This window comes from Ornithorhynchus anatinus, chromosome 2 (assembly GCF_004115215.2).
Source record: "Ornithorhynchus anatinus isolate Pmale09 chromosome 2, mOrnAna1.pri.v4, whole genome shotgun sequence".
NCBI lineage: Eukaryota > Metazoa > Chordata > Mammalia > Monotremata > Ornithorhynchidae > Ornithorhynchus > Ornithorhynchus anatinus.
The window spans coordinates 55,883,860-55,899,460 of NC_041729.1; the positions used below are offsets into that span (position 1 = coordinate 55,883,860).

Consider the following 15,601-nt stretch of genomic DNA (forward strand, 5'->3'; position numbering starts at 1 on the left):
TATCTACCGTCATAATCAATCCATTTTCTAAATGCTGCAAATGATGGTGCCATGAAAGAAAATCCCTGCTGCTTGATAAAATGGAATTTATCGATATAATAAGTCCTTTTGGAACTACAGAGGGTAAAGGAAGATGAGATGAGTACCTCATAATTTGAGAGAAAATCTAGCAATTCTGATCGAGATGGGATGTAGAGAAGTGGTGTCATCACCCGCCGAACAAACTTCTCAATGTAAACAGCACTCATGGGGCCTTTATATTCGATTGGTCCAAAACTAGTTAAAAAAAAAAAACAACAACAAAAAAACACACTACTCATTAAACCCATCAATTTTTACCATAATCAAAAGTATTTATTGAGCGCTTACTCTGTGCCGAGCACTGTACTGAGCGCTGGGGAAGAGGGAAATCCAATAGCGTTGATCCCTGCCCTCAAGAAGCTGAGAAACAGTGGGGAAGACTGGCACTAAAAAAAAAAAAAAACATACAAAGGGCTGGGAGGAGTAATTTACGTTGATCAGTAAATTGAAATTTAGGTGGAGGGGTTCACTGCCTTGTGGAGCGTTCTAGTCCTCTCCAAGCTGGACCGGACCGGGACTGCCAACCGGGGCTTTAAATGAAAAATGTAGCTGACCCTCCAAGTTCCTTCATACCCCTTAAGGGAATCCCAGGAACGGACAGTTTCCATTCTGATCGACTCTGAACTAAAACAGCTTAACCCCTGAAAGCGACCTCTCCTTCAAGGAGCATTAGAAACCAATCAAGTGCTGAAGGGTGAAATGTCACAGAAGAATAAAATCATGCAACTTGAAAAAGATCGAAATCTAGCAACTCAATATTAGGTTTGTTACTCCACCTCACTGCAGGAGGAACGGGTCCAGTAACGTGCAGACAGGTACCTTAAAAAATAATAATGATGGTATTTGTTAAGCGCTTACTATGTGCCGAGCACCGTTCTAAGCGCTGGGGTAGACACAAGGTAATCAGGTTGACCCACGTGGGGCTCGCGGTCTTTATCCCCATTTTAGAGACGAGGTGACTGAGGTACAGAGAATAACAATAATAATGATGTTGGTATTTAAGCGCTTACTATGTACAGAGCACTGTTCTAAGCGCTGGGGAAGATACAGGGTAATCAGGTTATCCCACGTGAAGCTCACAGTCTTAATTCCCATTTTCCAGACGAGGTAACTGAGGCACAGAGAAGTTAAGTGACTTGCCCAGAGTCACATGGCAGATAAGTGGCAGAGCCAGTATTAGAACCCATGACCTCTGACTCCCAAGCTCATGCTCTTTCCAATAAGTCACGTTGCTTCTCCAAATAGCGGTTAAATTCCTCCCTGATGAAAATTTAAATCTACAAAAAAGCCCGAAACAGGTAATATACTTTAAACTGAGCCTGTATTAAATAAAATTAATAATGATGATTCTGGCACTTAACGGGTCAAGAACTGATCTAAGCCCCAGGGAGAGCCGTGGGCGATACACGTTAAACCCAACGGGACACAGTCCCTGCCTCACACGGGGCTGGCTCCCAGTCTAACTAGGAGGGAGAAGGACTTAATCCCCAGTTTACAGATGAGGTAACCGCGGCACGGGGAAGTTAAGTGATTTGCTCCAGGTCACACAGCGGACCCGTGGCAGAGTCTGGATTAGACCCCAGGTCCTCTCACTCCCAGGCTCGTACTTGTTCCACAAGGCCACGCTCCTTCTCCATTCAAAATTACGAATAAATAAAGGTTAGTAAGGGAAAACACAGAGTCAGTCACTGGTATTTACTGAATGCTTACTGTGTGCAGAGTACTGAGGAGGGTACAACAGAGATGATAAATGTTCCTTGCCCTCCAAGAGCTTCAAGGCGAGGTGGGGGACACAGCTATAGAATTACGACTACGTGGTCGAGGTGGAGTGAAAATCAAGTGCTTAAAGGGGACGCATCCAAGCGCGGAGACGACACAGAAGAGAGGAGTGGGGGAAAGGAGGGCTTAGTCGGGGAAGGCCTCTTGGAAGGGATGTTACTTTAATAAGGCTTTTAAGGTGGGAAAAGTGGTCATATACGAAGGGGGAGGGATTCTGGACCACAGGGAGGACGTGGGCAACAGGTCAGCAGTGCATGTGTCCAGCAGCGTGCCGTAGAGGATAGAGCCGGGGCCTGGGAGTCAAAAGGACATGGGTTCTAATCCCGGATCTACCACATGTCTGCTGCGACACCTTGGGCTAGTCACTTCACTTCTCTGGGCCTCAGCTGCCGCATCTATAAAATGGGGATGAAGACCGTGAGCCCCCTGTGGGACAAGGATTGTGCCCCATCTGCTTAACTTGTATCTACCCCTGCGCTTAGAACAGCGTTAGGCCCATAGTAAGCACTGAACAAGTACCATAATTATCCCCTCTAGACTGTAAGTTCGTAGTGGGCAGGGAACGGGTCGGTTAGAGTACCTTCCCAAGCGCTTAGTACAGTGACCTGCACACAGTAAGCACTCAATAAATACGATCAAATGAACAGATGACAGTTGAGCTCAAGGTACAGTAAGTTGATGTTAGAGGAGCAAAACATGCGGACTGGGTTGTAGAAGGCAATCAGCGAGGTAAGATAGGATGGGAGACAGCTAATTGAGTGCTTTAAAGTCATCTGGAGAGAGCTTCCATTTGATACAGAGGGGAATGGGTAACTACTGGATGTTCCTGAGGAGTGGGAAGATGCCAACTGAATTTTTTTTTTTTTTAACAACAACTATCTGGAAGGCAGAGCGAAGTAAGGACTAGAGTGGGGTGAGACAGGAGGAAGGGAGGTCAGAGAGGGAGCTCGATGCACTAGTTAAGGTGGGATCTGATATCAGTCAACAGTATTTATTGAGCGCTTCGTATGTGCAGAGCACTATACTACACACTTAGGAGAGTACAACAGAGTTGGCAGACACATTCCCTGTCCACAACGACTATATGCGCTTGGATCAGCATAGCAGCAGCTTGGATGGAGAAGAAAGGGCAGATTTTAGTAACGTTAGGAAGGTAGAACCGACAGGATTTGGCAACAGATAGAACATGTGGGATGAACGAGAGAGGGGGTTATCTACAGTAATGAGGAAGATGAGGGCAGGACAGGGTTTGGATAGGGAGATGTCTGTAAGCTTGTTAGGAATGGGGAACACGTCTGCTAATTAGTTGTACTTAGTACTGTGCCCTGAACGTAGGAAGTGCTCAATAAATCCTATTGATTGACTGACTGAATTCTATTTAGGACATGTTAATTTGAGGTGCCAGCGGGACATCCAAGTAAAGGTGCCTTAAAGGCAGGAGGAAATGTGAGACTGCAGAGAGAAAAGAGATTGGGGCTGGAGAGTAGACCGGGGTATCGTTTGCATAGAGATGAGAGTCAGGGGACCAAAAAGTCCTCCAAACGAGTGGGTAGAGATGGAGAATAGAAGGGGACCCAGAAGTGAGCCCCGAGGGTCTCCCGTAGTTAGAGGGTAGGAGGCAGAGGAAGAGCCTGTAAGAGAGACCGAGAAGGAGCAGTTAAGAGAAACAGGAGGAGAACCAGGAGGAGAGAGTAGGTAGTGTCTCCAGGAGAAGGGAGTGGTCCATTGTGGTGAAGGCAGCTGAGAGGTCGAGGAGGATTAGGAAGGGGTAGAGGTCTTTAGATTTGGCATGAAGGTGGTCAATGGTGACCTTACAGACAGCAGTTTCCAGGATTGGAGGGGGTCAAGGAGACAAGTGGAGAGGAAGTGAAGGCAGGCAGTGAGTGGAGACAACTTGTTACGAGGAGTGCGAAGAGAAACGGTAAGAGGGAGATGGGTCGATAACTGGAGGGAACTGGAAGCAGTGGGGAACAACCCACTGGAAAGTGAAGAGTTGAAGACAGAGGGAAGGCAGGGAAGACAGGACGGGGCAAGTGTCTTGCTAAGCTGCCACGGGTAGAGTTGGACGCACGGGTGGAGAGTATGGATTTTGAGAGGGGGTAGGAAATCTTCTTTTGAGATGGGAAAGAGGGGAAAGCGGAAGAAGGAGCAGAAGGGAGGGACTGGAGAGGAAAAGGGGAGGTTACAGGGAGAACACGTCTGATGGTTTCGATTTCAGCAACAGAGTACACGGACAGGTATTTAGGGGCAAGAGATGGGGCGGGGGTAGAGGGTTTGAGGGGGGAGTTCAACATCTGCAACAGCCGGCACGGGCAGTAGGCACGGGAGTCGATAAGAACGGAGAGAGCAGAGTTAAAGTAGGAAAGGAGGAACTGGAGAGGGACGAGGTCAGCCTGCCTGGATTTCCACCAGCAGCATTCCCTTGTGACCTTCTTAGCTTTTTCCTAACTGTATTGTGTAGGAGGGGCTTAATGAATTGGAACTACATGTGCAAAGACAAATAGGGAACATAAAAAGGAACAAACTGCAGTGTCTTTTGGGCCAAAATGTCACGGTCTTTGTATTTCTTTCGTAAGACCCAAAATAACACAGACAAGGCACTACTTAAGATGCACTGCAGGAGAAAGAATAATTAGCAATTCCACAGTCACTTATTCCTCTGATTGAAAACATGAATTAGAAAAAAAGATTAAGAGATTATTAGCAACAATACTGAAAAGCTGACGTGAGGTTACCGGACCATGACATTCCATTAGAGGAGGAGAAAAAGTGACTTACTGCGATGAAATAAATGCTAACTATTCAGGGTGACTCGATGAACGTCACCACCTCCTACAGAAGATGACGGCAAACGGAGTAAGGGAAGCCGAAGAAATATAATGAAAACAGAGCGGTCTTCACAGTGGGAAGGTTTACAAAAATGAATTGCTCGGCTACTCACACCTTTTAGAAGATGAGATCAAGAATTAAACTTGAAAAACTGCAATTTGGGAAAAAAAAATTTGGAAAGGTGAAAGGGTAGAAGGGTCAAAAATGCCTTTAATGTTTCATTTTGTATAGTGTTACTTTTAACCCTAAACAACAGCTTAATTTGACAACACTTTTTCATGTAGTGAGACAACATCCATTGTGGTCAGGAATGTGTCTGTTTATTGTTATACTGTACTCTCCCAAGCACTCGGTACAGTGCTTTGCACACAGTGAGCGCTTAACGAACGACTGAATGAGTCCAATTTTCTTAGCCCCAGTATTTTGGAGGATCCTGATGTCTCTTACTTTTTCCTGGCACATAGTAAGTGCTCAACAAATATCATTTAAAAAAAAAACGGAAGGAGCTCCTAGAACGTAAATATAACGTGCCTTATTAAACTGCCGACGTTACCAGGAAATTACCCTAGTCTCCTGAGGCAGCCAATTTCTACACGGAACAGTTTGATAAACAAGTCCTGGAATCAGGCCAATTTAAACTCTGGAGGTGCCAATAAGCAGACAATTTCTTTGTGAAGTGTCCTGGCAAAATGAAAGAGGATTGAATTTTTTCCACTGAATTCTCAGTGCCGATGGCTAAATTCTGTTGGAGATCAAAAACAGACAGACAGTTTTAGATAGTCTAGCCTACAAATGTTAATGCAGCCAGTTAAAAATCAATCAGTATTTACTGAGGGCTTACTCTGCACGAAGCACAATATAAAGTGTCTGGGAGAGTACAATACAGTTAAGAGGGTGCGATTCTTGCCTTCAAAAAGCTTATAACCTAGCAGGGGAGAGACACTAAAAGCAATTATAAGCAGGAGGAAGCAAGTCCTCATAAAGGGAATAATGCAAACCTAGTACTCAGGCCAGTGTGCTGCACCGAGTAAGCAGTCAAGAAAGAACGTTACTCCTACTAACTCTCATTCGCCCAACTCAAATGAACTCTCCAGGTTCCAGGAAACTCCCATACACTACTTTCACTCAAAGTGATTGCCCAGTTTGTCAGCAGAGCTCAAATTTCTATTTCCAGGGTCGATAAGACACAGGCTTTTCAAGAACCAAAAAGACACAAAATAGTCTAGGACCGAAGGCCTCAAGCCAGATCTTGGTTTCGGGGACAGAGCTAACATGTGGTGCTCATAATAATATGAATAATAACAGTTATATTTGTTAAGTCAAGAAGAAGCCACGGAGAAGCAGCATGGCTAGTGGATAGAACATGGCCCTGGGAGACACAGGGCCTGGGGTCTAATTTCAGCTCGGCCATATGTATGCTGTATGACCTTGGGCGGCTCACTTAACCTCTCTGTGCCTCGGTTACCTCACCTGTAAAATGGGGATGAGAGCGTGAGCCCCCAGGGGGACGGGACTGTGACCGACCTGGTTTACTTGTACCTACCCCAGCGCTTAGAACAGTGAGTGGCACACAGTAAGTGCTTAACGAGTACCATTATTATTAAGTGCTATGTGCCAAGCACTATCTGAAGAGGTGAAGAAGATACAAGATAATCAGGTTGGATACAGTCCCTGTCCATTTGGAGCTCCCAGTCTAAGGAAGAAGAACGGGCATTTAACCCCCATTTTACAGATGAGGAACCTGAGGCACGGAGAAGTTAAGTGATTTGACCAAGGTCACCCAGCGGGCAAGAGAGAGAGCTAGGATCAGAACCCTGGTCTTCTGATTCCCGGGCCCAGGCTCTTTCCAATAGGCCACAGTGATGCATGGCCTAGTGGAAAAAGCAAAGGCCTGGGAGTCAGAGGTCCTGGGTTCTAATCCCGGCTCTGCCCAATGTCTGCTGGGTGATCTTAGGCAAGTTACTTCACTTCTCTGTGCCCCAGTTACCTCATCTGTAAAACGGGGATTAAGACTGTGAGACCCATGTGCGACAGGGACTGTGCCCAAACTGATTACCTTGTACCTACCGCAGTGCTTGGAACAGTGCTCGGCACATAGTACGCCCTCAGCAGATACAATTATTATTGTTATTCCTCTCTGGGGGTACTCCAGCAATTTCACGAATCAACCTGTGAGGCCCACGTGGGACAGGAACAGTTTTCGACCTGATTAATCCCAGCACCTACAACAGTCCTCTAAACTATAAGCTCCTCGTGGGCCGGGAACGTGTCTACCGACCCTGTTATACTTTACTCTCCCAAGTGCTTAGTGTCGTGTTCTGCACAGTAAGCGTTCAATAAATACCGTAGATTAACACACAGTAAACCCAAATACCATGAAAATTATTATTAGCAGCATTACAGGGCAGGCTTTTAGAAAGGAATTAGGTGCTACCGTAGTTTTTCGATCTGAAACAGAAGCCCACCTACTTGAAAGCCCAGATCACTTTTCTAAAAAAAAAAATAAACACCAAAAAACTTTAATTCCATGTTTCTCCATTCCTCAGGAACCTCTAATGGTTGCCCATCCGCCTCTTCATCAAACAGAAACCTCTTACTATTGGCTTTAAAGCACTCAATCAACTTAACCCCTTTCTCTCTTACCTCACTGATTTCCTTCTACAACTCAGCACATTAATTTAGTTCTAAGTCCAAATGACTGGCTGTTCCTCAATCAGGTCGCTGACCCTTCACCTACTCTTTTCCTCTGGGATGGAACTTCCTCCCCGTTATCTGACAAACGATCACTCGCCCTACCTTCAAAGCCTTATTTAAAAATCCCATCTCCTCCGAGAAGGCCTCCTGGATTTGTACCCTTTATTCACCCTATCCTCAGACCCACAGCATTTACGTCCACAGTCGTAATTTATTTTCATGTTTCCCGTAAGGTCCCTTTGGGCAGGAAACGCGTCTAACCAACTCTGCTATACTGTACTCTCCCCCAAGTATTTATCACAGTGCTCTACACACAGAGAGCGGTCAACAAATACGATTCCTTGATCGATTGAATGTAAAAGACGTTTTCCCTGCACTTTTCGATGTGCTGCACCGACTCTGTGAATTCATTCACCGTCCGCTATGGCCCTGAAGGAACTGCCAGAGATGAGAGAGAGATTAAAAAGTCCTGGCCGAGAGCTGAAACTCAAAAACGTAAAAATAATCGTCACGGTATTTGTGAGGCATTTACTATGTGCTAAGTATTGGGGTAGATTCAAGACGATCAGGTCAGACACAGTCCCCGTTCACACGTGGGGCTCGCACTCCAATTCTGAGGGAGGACCAGTATCGGATCCCTATTTTACAGATGAGGAAACTGAGGCCCAGAGAAGTTAGGTTATTTGCCCCGAGTCACAGAGCAGACAAGAGGCAGAGCTGGAATTAGAAACCGCACCCTCGCTCTTTCCTCTAGGCCTCGCTGCTTTCACACGGGTTCAGTTCTGAAGACTCACGACTGAGGTTCTTTCTTTCATTCTTGATGGAAGACCATCACCGTCTGTAAATGTTATTTAAAAAGCACTCCTGAGTTAGAATTTTCACTGCATGTCAGTTGTTTGTAAATTCCTTACCTTCGATGATACAAATATATAACAGGAAAGTAAAAAAAGTGTTTCTGCTTTCTGCATTTCCCCTGGTTCCACCAACAGTTAACTGCCACAAACAGCACCTGAAGAATCAAAACCAAAGTGTTCAAATGAAGGCACATCTTAGAAAGTTAACTGCAGAGTAGGGAAATGACAAAAGAAAAAAAAAAGACGCCAATAGCAAATGAAAAGATCCGTGTAGCAGGCCAACAGCTTACTGCACATGCACACACGCAATTTCTAATGAAAAGGAAGAAAGGGAAATAAGGGGAAACATGTGGCTTAACCCCCAAAGTGATGAAAACGTACCTTCCGCCTCACGGGGGGGCTAAAAGTGTTAGGGACCCAAGGACCCTTCCCTGTTCTGTTTATAATCCTTTCCTGCTCCTGCTAGCCCCCTCGGCCGTTCAGGGTGGGCTCCCTGGACCTACCTGAGCCAGGTTTAGCTTCGGCCCCCGTAACAGGGAGGCATTCGGACTCAAGTGCGTCGGGTCCATTCAAATCAGCTCGCCCTTCGGACTTAACCGCATCGGGCCCATTTGGATCGACACTCCCTTTCGGCAAGGCGGCTCTGGGAAAATTCTCCCGAGTGCAGCCAGTATTCATTCAGTCGTTCAATCGTATTTACTGAGCGCTTACTGCGGGCAGAGCCCTGTACTAAGCGCTTGGAAAGTACAATCTGGGCAGGCCCCTAAATTTTGAGGTTGCCCAGAGGCAAGCTCCAAAAGCCTGGACCCCAAGACAGGCCGGTACCGGGCTGGGCTCACCTCACCTCCGATGGCGGAAGAGGAGGGACTGCAGCCTTGGTGGGCAGCCACTTCTCCACGCAAACAATTCTCCACAAAAATACACGTCAGCTCCCTCGTGACTGCTGAGAGTGAGAGCCCACCCCCACCCACCCCACTCCACTTCCAGCCCGAGAAGTCAAGCAGCACGGTCTAGTGGGAAGAGCACGGGCCTGAGAGTCACACCCTGCCGCTTGCCTGCTGTATGACACCGGTCAAGTCACTTAACTTCTCTGGGACTCAGTTCCCTCACCTGTAAAATGGGGTTTAAATACTTTACTTAGACGGTGAGCCCTATGTGGGACAGGGACTGTGTCCGACCAGATTATCTTCTATCTATTCCGGGGCTCAGTCTGGTGCTTGGCACACTGTGAGAGGTTAAATGCCAGTATTATTATTATTATGGAATTAGTACAGGCTATCTTGAGTCCAAACCAGAGCTCTCCCATCCAAATGTGGAATTTGTGATCTATTCTGTTGTCTCCCTTTCTCCCAGGGATCCAGTTCCTGCCCCTGACTAAATTGAGTCCAGTCTTAAAAAAACAACAAAACACACGAACGAGACCCTGTGCCGCTTTCTAGGCTTCTCTCCCTCCTACTTAGCCCGAGAGTCCCACGTGGGACAGGAATTGTGCCCAACCTAATTATCTCATATCTAGCCAATCAAAGATCCCAATGCGCAGTACAGTTTGGGTACATTAATACACACTTAGCAAATACCGCAGCTATTGTATTATCGGTTACTATTTCTCCATTGGAATTACCTGATCTGCAAGTCTACTTGCTACTTGTTCAATTTCTCCCTTTGCGGCAATCGACTGCCCACACCACGGTGCATAGAAAAACAACAGTACCACTTCTGAGTCTTGACGAATGTGTTCTGCATAGTCCAGTTGTCCCTGGAAGAGGTCAAGGACAGGGGATCTTGAAGAGAAGAAATTTACTGGTGGCTTTGCTGGCATAATCACATCTTTTGCACGGCTAAAAAACAAAATAAAACCCCCAAAACAAGCAGCGATTAGAAACTCTGGCAACACAAAACCCTCGCTTGAAAGACCAAAAAAAGTCAAGCCCACCGTAAAAAGTGTCATAGTAAATGAAATAATGAGCATCACAACGTCACTGGCGGGCGGGGCGGGGGGAGAGATAATACGCCCATGCTTGTTCTTGATCTGATGCAAAAATATGGCAAATGACTATATACCCATTAAAATATTCAATGTCTCTCTCCTTGCCAGGTTGCTTTAAGAGATGGTGGGTGTCTAACAGGTCTATTCTCTTTTTTGCAAGGTTCCGCCATCACCCCTGACAACAGTCCCTACAACATCATAACTCAGTTCCTATCCTTCGGGGCTGCAAAATCCGACGGGGGTGAGAAGGGAACATAAATTGCCAAATTTAAACGAACGGCAAACATACCCGAAAGCTGACAGGGAAGCGCGATCAAGAAAGGAGTGGGGTTATTCATGGAATGCCTCGTGGAGGAGGTGGCTTGGAAAATGAAGGAGGAAGGAGGGAAGGAAGTTTCACAGAGGGGGAAGAAGGCTGGAACGATGTGGTCCGAGAGTTGCACGTCAGATTCAGTGAGAAGACTGGCTTGGGAGGACTAAAGAATGCGAGCTCGGATAAGGTAGGAGAAAATAACTTTTTTTTATGGTACCTCTTAAGCGCTTACCATGTGTCGGGTACCGTACATATGGATCATCAGGTTGGATACAGCTCATGTCCCACATGGGGCTCCCGGTATTAATCCCCATTTTACAGATGAGGGAACTGAGGCACACAGAGGTTAAGTGACTCGCCCCAAGTCACACAGCAGCCACGTGGCCGAGTTGGGATTAGAACCCAGGTCCTTCTGACTCCTAATCCTGTGCTCTGCCTACTGCTTCTCGAAAATTAAGAGATGAGGTGGAGAGTTTTGGAACCAAGAGTTAGGATTTGTTGCGTTTCCATATACAGCACACGGAATTTTCCTTCAAAAATATTTAAAGAAAAGAATCTCATTGAAGGACACATAGCTCCTAGAGATAGATCCTAGAGAAGCATATTAAATTGTTTCTTACTATTGACCTACGCTAAAACCTCAGCCATTTGCTTCCAACTGGCCTACGCATACGCTTAATCCATCTATGGAGACACGGACCAGGCCAAACGTTAAAACTTAGATTAACGGACCCCTAAAAGCTTAATGAAGAAAACCATCTGTATTGCCATATTCGGCTAGAGAAACATATTTTAAACTACCAGTTGCAATTTAGATTCAAATTTTTGTACGGGAATACTATTGAGCCAGTCATCTGTGTCTAAGTGGAAGTGCTCAGACCTTCCGAGTGTCACAGAGTCACTGCTTCCTTCGATTAAATTACCCAAACCCAAACCATCCTCCAGTCAGTTCTCCTGGAATTCTGGGCTTATGTTGTCCACTGAGGCAAACCTGAGCCCTAATATTCACTCTCGGATGGATGGCGCACCGAAACCACTTCTTCTGTGAATGACTACGTGTTGTTGAACGAGCACGTCGTGGTTCCCCAACAGGATTTTTTTTTTTCTTCTGGTTTTTACGGTACTTAAGTGCTTACTATTTGCCAGACAATGTATTAAGTGTTGGTGTAGATATAAGATCATCAGGTTGGACAGAGTCCACGTCCTCACTTTACGGATGAGGTAACGAACGTAACTGCGAGGTGAAGTGACTTGTCCCAAGTCACACAGCAGACGAGGGACTAGAATCCAGATCCTCTGACTTCCAGGCCCACGCTCTGTCCACTAAGCAATACTGCTTCTTTGTTTTTTGTTCTTGGTTTTTTTTTTTTATGGTATTTAACAACTTACTACGTGCCCGGCACTGTTCTAAGCACTAGGGCAGATACAAGTAATCAGGTTGGACACAATCCCTGTCCCGCAAGGGGCTCAGTCTTAGTCCTCATTTTACAGATGAGGGAACCGAGCACAGAGAAGTTGAGTGACTGGTCCGAGGTCTTTAAAGAACTCAATCACCTTGACCCCTCCTACCTCACTTTGCTATTCTCCTACTACGACCCAGCCCGCACACTTTGTTCCTCTAGTGCTAACCTTCTCACCGTACCTCGATCTCGTCAATCTCGCAGCTGACCTCTCGCCCACATCTTACCTCTGGCCTGGCACGCCCTCCCTCCTCATATCTGACAGATAATGGCTTCCCCCCCCCCCCCCCACTTCAAAGCCTTATCGAAGGCACATCTCCTTCGAGAAGCCTTCCCTAAGTCCTCCTCTCCTCTTCTCTGTCCTTTCTGCTTTTTCATTCATCCTCCGTCCCCTCCCCACAGCACGAACGTATATATCTGTAATATATCTATTTACTTATATTAATGTCTGTCTCCCCCTCTAGTCTGTGAGCTCGTTGTGGGCAGGAACGTGTCTGTTGTTCTACTGTACTCTCCCAAGCGCTCAGTACAGTGCTTTGCCCACCGTAAGCGCTCAGTAAATACGACGGAATAAAGAGGTCACACAGCAGACGAGTGGCAGAGCCGAGATTAGAGCCCAGGTTCTTCTGACTCCCAGGCCTGTGCTCTATCCACTAGGCCACCGTATTTGTTAAGTGCTTCCTATGTGCCAGGCACTGTCCTAGGCACTGTAGTAGACACCAGCTAATCAGGTTGGACATATTCCACGATCCACGTGAGGCTCCCCATTTTATAGATGAGAGAACTAAGGCCCACAGAAGTGAGGTGACTTTCCCAGGGTCACACAGCAGACAAGTGGCGGAGCCGGGACTAGTAGACTTTCCATCCAAATGTATACTGAGGCCTTGCGTTATCGAAGAATTGACTCTTTTCCAAGGATTTGTGCTTAGGGTTGGGTCCGGGACAACTCCCTGAGCAGGAGACCAAGAGGGTCTAAAAGAGGGAAAAGAGGTCTAAAACAAGTGACGACCGCATTAGTCGGCTAAGGACGATCTCCGCCGACACACGTGGAACAGAGTGTCGGCCGAGTGTGGATCTATACAACCACACCCACGGATCGCCCCTCCGTGACAACAGTGCCATATTCTCATAAAATCCTGTTATAACCCTCTCTGTGTACAGACGCTTTACTTTTATTTCTCTAATTCGTGTAGCTTAAGGTAATTCTACATCTGAGACCAAATATCTTAAACCTTACATTGCTTTAGATGTACAGAACTAACCCTGAACGCAGGTCCAAGCTCTGGTCATTCCTTCTGTCGACTGCAGCGGTCCTCAGGGACCACGTTTCCCCACTCCTCAAATACCTCTGATGGTTGCCCCTCACTCTCCACATCCAACAGAAACTCTCCTGACCATCGGCTTCGAGGCGTCCGGTCAGCGCCCTGTCCCCATCTATCTTCACTCCGTCTCCCACGAAAACTCGGCTGGCGTGCTTGGCCCTTCTAATGCCTTGCTTTCGTTTCCTTTGCCGTTGTCCTCTCGCTCGCTCCCTCTCCAGCCTGCAAATCCCTTCGCCTTCACTACTAGCAGACTACCGCTCTCCCCATCTTCCAGCTCCTATTAAAATCATAACTCCTCCATGACTAACCTCTCCCCTCCCCTCCCCAGGTCACCTACGCACTTGAGCCTGGAACACCTAAGTACTCGGGTCTCTCCCCACCCTCAATCCCAGTCGCTTTCCTTAGCTGTAACTCAGTTTATTGTCTGTCACCCTCACCTGACTGTAAGCTCCTCGAGGTCAAGGATCAAGTCCACTAACTAGTGCATTCTCCCAACCGCTTAGTGCAGCGCCCCGTGCAGCGTAACCACTCAAACGCTTCTGATCGGCTCTGTAAGGATCCCGGAATCCTTTCGGGTTAATACAAGGAGAGATACGAAAACGTTTTTCCAACAGGCAGGCAGAAGTTAAAATTTAACCAGATAAGCAGGCGTTTGATATCACGCTGCTCTTCACGCAAAGTAGACGGTAAAAGATAGAACCCTGAACCCAAACTAGGAATGAAGCCAAGTTCTAGAAGTGAACGCCTATCCCCTTATTTAGACCTCTACTTTAAGGGAAGGCCAGATGAACCTTTCATCTGCGTTTGGCCGACAGATTTCCAGGCCTCTCGAGCCTTTCACAGCAGGTCAGAGGGACATCTACAATGGTACAGAAGTCCTGCTCATCCTTAGCAGCGGGGCACTGACCGGATTTTTGGGGAGCTGTCAGCGCTCCTTGCCTGGGGGTGACTACATTTTGGGTGCACAAGCCCCCCGCACCCGAATCTACTCTTGCTTTTCACGAAACACGTCCCTACGGTGGCCGCCGGAGAAGAGATTCGGAAATCCAACCATTTATCTTCTTATAAAAGCCAAGACGACCCGGACCCTGATAGAGACAGAGGAAACACTGAACGGCCCAGAGCTATGGATTTACTAAACGATTCGACTTTCTCTTCCCTAGGTGCGCTTTAATTAATTATGGCATTTAATAAGTGCTTATTACATGCCTAGTACTTTACAAGCTCCAGGGTAGACCCGAGATAATCAGAAGCATCTGAGCACCTGCTGCGTGCAGAGCAGGGAAGCAGCCGGCTTAGTGAAAAGAACACAGGACTTGGGAATCAAGAGACCTGGGTTCTAGACCCCCGCTCTGCCAACTTGCCTGCTGTATGACCTCAGTCAAGTCGATTTATCTGCGGACCAGTATTTTTCTTCTGTAAAATCGGGCCCGCTCTCTCTTTCCCAGCTTAGATCGAGCTCCGTGTCGGATCTGAGTTAAATCCACCCCAGTATTTAGCACAACACTTAGCATGTAGAAAGCACTTAACTAATTGTGGTACCTATTATTAAAAGTTTGAGTACAGTCAAATTAATCAATCGCATTTATCGAGGACTCACTATGTGCAGAGCACTGTACTAAGCGCTGGGAGCGTGCAATACAAGAGAATTAGCACAGTCCCTGCCCACAGTGAGCTGACAGCCCGGAGGGGAAGACCGACATTAATACGAATTAGTAGTTTAGTTAACGCGACTGCCGCTCTGTGGAATCTTCTAACTCGGTGGGGTGGCGGACACTGTATTACAGAGTGGAGGAAATGCTATAAAGGCAGCGAGGGGGATAGGAGGTGGGGAGATTAGAAATCAACGGGACTAGATATCATTCTAAAGGTCTGTAAAGAAGAGGAGAGGAAGCGGTCTGTCCCACTGAAGCGGGGAGAGTGTTAAAGGAAGAAGGGAAGGTGCAGAACGAGAGACCAGTAGCACACGGCGAGAGAACATTGAGCCCCAATGTGGGACAGGGACTGTGTCCGACCTGATTTCAGTACAGTGCAATGCCTGCCGCATAGTAAGCCCTGAACAAGTGCCATTAAAAAAAGTAAAATTAAATTTAAAAAAGACTAAGCAGTTAGGTTAGCTTGACAGGAACAAGGAGAATGGGCTGGGATGTAGCGGGGAAAGGGAGCCGACCCGGGAGAGCGGGAGAGCTGAGAAAATGCCTTAAATGTTCAGGAATTCCCGCTCGTTGCAGAGAGGGATGAGCGATCACTGGAGGAGTCTGGGAAGGAGAGACGTGTGCAGC

General features: G+C 46.9%; 1 protein-coding gene across 6 annotated transcripts in view; it reads right to left on the reverse strand.

The window, feature by feature from the left end:
• The window catches only part of TXNDC11 (thioredoxin domain containing 11), a 66,803-nt gene that overhangs the window by 42,269 nt on the left and 8,933 nt on the right, over positions 1-15,601 (reverse strand). Inside the window, exons 2-4 of one of the 6 annotated variants that reach the window (XM_029057805.1) lie at positions 9,949-9,993; positions 8,295-8,392; positions 147-276 (exon numbers count right to left, since the gene is read on the reverse strand). In XM_029057805.1, coding sequence (XP_028913638.1) covers positions 147-276; positions 8,295-8,392; positions 9,949-9,993 — 273 coding nt within the window. Of the gene's footprint in view, positions 1-146; positions 277-8,294; positions 8,393-9,858; positions 10,076-15,601 lie in introns of those variants that run through there. The other 5 variants (XM_029057804.1, XM_029057808.2, XM_029057812.2 and 2 more) reach the window with 5 other exon arrangements.